Source organism: Solanum lycopersicum, chromosome 2 (genome assembly GCF_036512215.1).
Source record: "Solanum lycopersicum chromosome 2, SLM_r2.1".
Classification (NCBI taxonomy): Eukaryota; Viridiplantae; Streptophyta; class Magnoliopsida; order Solanales; family Solanaceae; genus Solanum; species Solanum lycopersicum.
The window spans coordinates 35,958,620-35,962,666 of NC_090801.1; the positions used below are offsets into that span (position 1 = coordinate 35,958,620).

Sequence of the window (4,047 nt, forward strand, 5' to 3'; positions counted from 1 at the left end):
ATGTTAATATCCTAACCTCACCTATATAAATTGTAATGAAAGGATTTAACACATGCAATTCTTATTAATCTATTGATGATGATGATTATATAAAGGGTAGACCATATGACCTAAACTAAGCTATGATTGATAATAAGGGTTTAACGATATTTCAAAAGGGGACTCTAGCTTAGCACTGAGTGAACTAGATTGAGGATTGTGCATCCCCACATAGGAAAGGAAGGATAAATAATGTACTCTTGAGATTGGAGACTATATTTCATGTAGCATAAAGGGGTCCCAATTATATCTCCTAGTTCTTGAACTAAGGTCCCCCTATAGGAATATTAGCTAGTGGATCCACGTATTTGCTATGTTTCATATATTGGTACTACCTTGGCAAGTAGTCTGCCTTCCTTCGGTGTAGGGTTTTATGACACCGGATTTAATATTATTTCAAGTGGTCTATGTCGGTTAGGGAAAAATGTTCCCAAAAGGTAAAATGAGCTAAAGGAATGAACTCTAACTAAGATGACTTAAGGGCTCTAGCTTAGTCTAGGTATGGGTATGGGACTCTACCTAAGCACTGCACTAGTTAGCCTTAAGGGGAGTGTTAGGAAGATGTTTTTATGTAGAATTATGCTTATGATGGTATGTGTTATATATATGATGAACTTGCACAATGCTTATACTATATGTTGCTTAGTTCACTTCTGAATATGTGTTGGTTTATATTGTTAAAGTAAGACATTATGTACTCCTGAGTGCCATGTTATGTGAAGTAGGGTGTTAGTCATGATTCTTGTTGGGTTACTTGATTGTGTTAGGATATGGGGCTTTACTTGGTCATTGCACTTGTGGAATTGATACGGGTTTATGGGTAATTGCCTTGGTTTGTTTATAATTGAAACGTATTCTTATTCATGCTTATTGTTAGTATGACTTAATGAACATGCATTATTCGTTGGTATGTTCTTGTTTAATGTGCATAAAGGTTTTATGTGCATAAACGTCCTCTTTCTTAGCATATTTTTAAATGTGTCTGCATATGGTCTCATACTTAGTACAAGTGGCGTACTAACCCCGTTTCTTCCTTTTCCCTATTATTTTAGGTTTGGTCATTGAAGTGATTTTGAAGACAACTTGAAGAAGGCTTTGATCTCTTGATCATCCAAGTAGGGTAGGTCCTCAATTTACGAGGGCGATGCCACTATCTAGATCATGGATTGCTTTTTAGTTGAAGACTTCTATGGGTTTTTTCATTTAGTATGAAACGTTGTATAGGCCATGTGAGGCATTTTTAATTTGCTATGTGTGTTATGCACGAGTTCTTATAATCATATTAGATTGTTATGAGATGAGACGACTATTATGACTATTATGACTATTATGTCTATGTTATATTTTAGATACTTATGTTCAATAAAAGTAGAAGACTAAGTAATCTTCCTATACGAAGGGTCTATGTATACTCGATATATATATCTTATTTGTATGTAGAAGTCTATGTAAATATCCAAGTAGAAGTAATGAAAGGTTTTAAATTTTTCCGCGTTTTTGACCTATGAATGTATTGATGTTATCTAAGAGGCTATTCTTAATCCAACAAGAGTACGGCGATGACAGTTATGTTTAGGGGGTATATTCGGATGTGACAAACTTTGTATCAGTGAATGAGGTTTAATGTCCTTGAGTCTATGTCTCACTCAACCAAGTCTATATAGGTTTATATTCATAATTGTTAAGCATGCCACACTTATTAATAAGAATCTATGTGATGCTTAGGAAACTCTCACTTTTTTGGAAATCTAATATTGTGCCACCAAAGTATACTTATTCTACGCTTTTTCATCTAATCATTTTATTGTTTTCATAGTCAATGAATACTCTAAGGAATTCAGCACGATGACTTGAAGAAGGGATTGCTTATGCGCGAGCTCCTCCTCGTGGTGATCAAGTTCCTCCAATTAAGGAATTTGTTATTGATGTCTAAGGCCCTGTGAATCCTCCTCCTTTGGCGGATGAGAGCATAAGGGTTGCCTTCTTCCAAATGGCCCAAGCCATTACTACCCAAACACAAGCCGCCACTGCTCAATCCCAAGCCGTGACGACCCAAGATAATCAAAAGGTTGTACCACGAGCTCATCTTCAAGTTGCTACCATGGCCTCCCTTCTAATGGATTTCACTCGGATAAATCCTCCTACTTTCTATAGGTCAAAGGTTGAAGAAGACCCCCAAGAGTTCATTGATGAAATCTAGAAGATCTTATATGCTATGGGTTTTTCTACAAGTGAGAAGCCCGAGTTATCCACTTATAAACTCAAGGATGTGTTTCAAGAATGTTATGTCCAATGGAGGGATAATAGGCCGTTATGGGGTGGACCGGTGACTTGAGAGGTGTTCAAAAAGGCTTTTCTTAATCGGTTCTTTCCTAGAGAGATAGGGAAGCTAAAGTGGTGGAGTTCATCAACCTTCTCCAATGAGGTATGAGTGTGAATGCTTATTAATTGAAATTCACTAAATTGTCAAAATATTCTCCTTCTTAGGTTTCCGATCATAGAGATGAAATGAGACACTTTGTGACGGGGGGTGTCAAATGATTTGCAAGAGAAGTGTCATTCGGATATGCTACATGAAAACATGAATATTTCTCGTCTTATGGTTCTTGCTCAACATGTGGAGGAGACAAGGGCTAAAATGAAGAGTAGAGATGCTAAGAGGGCAAAATCTTTTGATGGAGGTGCTTCAAAAAATAGGCTTGAGATACAAGACAAGACTATATTCAAGAAGCGGATATCTAATCAAGTTACTTCAAAGTTCCCTAAGGTTAGTGGTGATAGTGTGTCTAACATTAAGCCCAAGAAGGGAAAAGGCACTAGTTCACCAATCGAAAAGACAACTTATGGAAATTGTGGCAAGAGGAACTATGGTGATTGTCTTATAGGAATGGACAATTGTTTTGGTTGTGGAAAAAGTGGGCACAAGTTTAGGAATTGCCCTAATATGAGTGGTCAAGAAAAGGGTAGTGTTCAAGCTCAAGCAAGTGGTTCCAATGATGCTCCACAGAAGAAACGCTTCTATGCTCTCCGGTATAGGGGTGAGCAAGAGACTTCTCTCAATGTGGTGATCGATATGTTGAAAGTCTTTTCTATTGATTTGTATGCTTTACTTGATCTCGGCGCCACCTTGTCATCTCTTACGCTTCTTGTAGCTAAAAAGTTTGAAATTTTGCCCGATATTTTGCATGAACCTTTTGTAGTGTCTACTCTAGTGGATGGGTCGGTTGTTGCAACAAGGATGTATAGAAATTGTCCAATAACGTTTCCCAATAGAGTTTCTTATGTTGAACTTGTAGAACTTCATATACTTGATTATGATATTATTTTGGGTATGGATTGGTTGCATGCTTGCTTTGACTCTATCAATTGTAGGACAAGGTTGGTGAATTTCAACTTTCCAAATGAACCTGTTGTAGAGTGGAAGGTGGGAAATACTATTCCTTGAGGTCAAATCATCTCTTGTCTAATATCATGCAAAATGATCTCTAAAGGTTGTCTATACCATATTGTAAGAGTCCAAGATTTAGACTCCAAAATTCCTCCCATTGAGTCGGTCCCCGTAGTAAGTGAATTTCCAAAGGTCTTTCCTAATGATCTTTCATACCTGTATTCCTCCAAACAGAAAATTAATAACGGTATCGATTTGCTACCAGATACAAATCCCATTTTAATTCCTCTTTAACGGATGGATCCGGTTGAATCAAAATAGTAGAAGGCTCAACTCAAAGATTCACTAGAAAAAGGCTTCATTAGACCTAGTATTTCTCCATGGGATGCTCTGGTTTTGTTTGTGAAGAAGAAGTATGGGTCCTTCATAATCTGTATTGATTATCGCAACTCCATAAAGTCACTATTAAGAACACGTATCCCTCATTTGGATTGATGACTTGTTTGTCAATTCCAAGGGGCAAGTTACTTTTCAAAAATTGACTTGAGGTCATTGTATCACCGACTTAGGGTGAGAGGTGAGGATATACCAAAGACAACATTTTTGACTAGATATGGTCA

The 4,047-nt window shown here is 37.2% G+C and overlaps 1 protein-coding gene across 1 annotated transcript; it reads left to right on the forward strand.

Annotated features, from left to right (window-relative positions):
• Nucleotides 1-2,620: 2,620 nt before the first annotated feature.
• LOC138342007 (uncharacterized) lies at nucleotides 2,621-3,484 on the forward strand. Its single transcript, XM_069294188.1, has one exon. The coding sequence runs from the start codon at nucleotides 2,621-2,623 to the stop codon at nucleotides 3,482-3,484; it is 864 nt and encodes a 287-aa protein (XP_069150289.1).
• Nucleotides 3,485-4,047: the final 563 nt, after the last annotated feature.

Bases quoted from the DNA above. Each gene is read 5' to 3' on its own strand.
- LOC138342007 (XM_069294188.1), top strand. From the start codon at position 2,621: ATGAATATTTCTCGTCTTATGGTTCTTGCTCAACATGTGGAGGAGACA.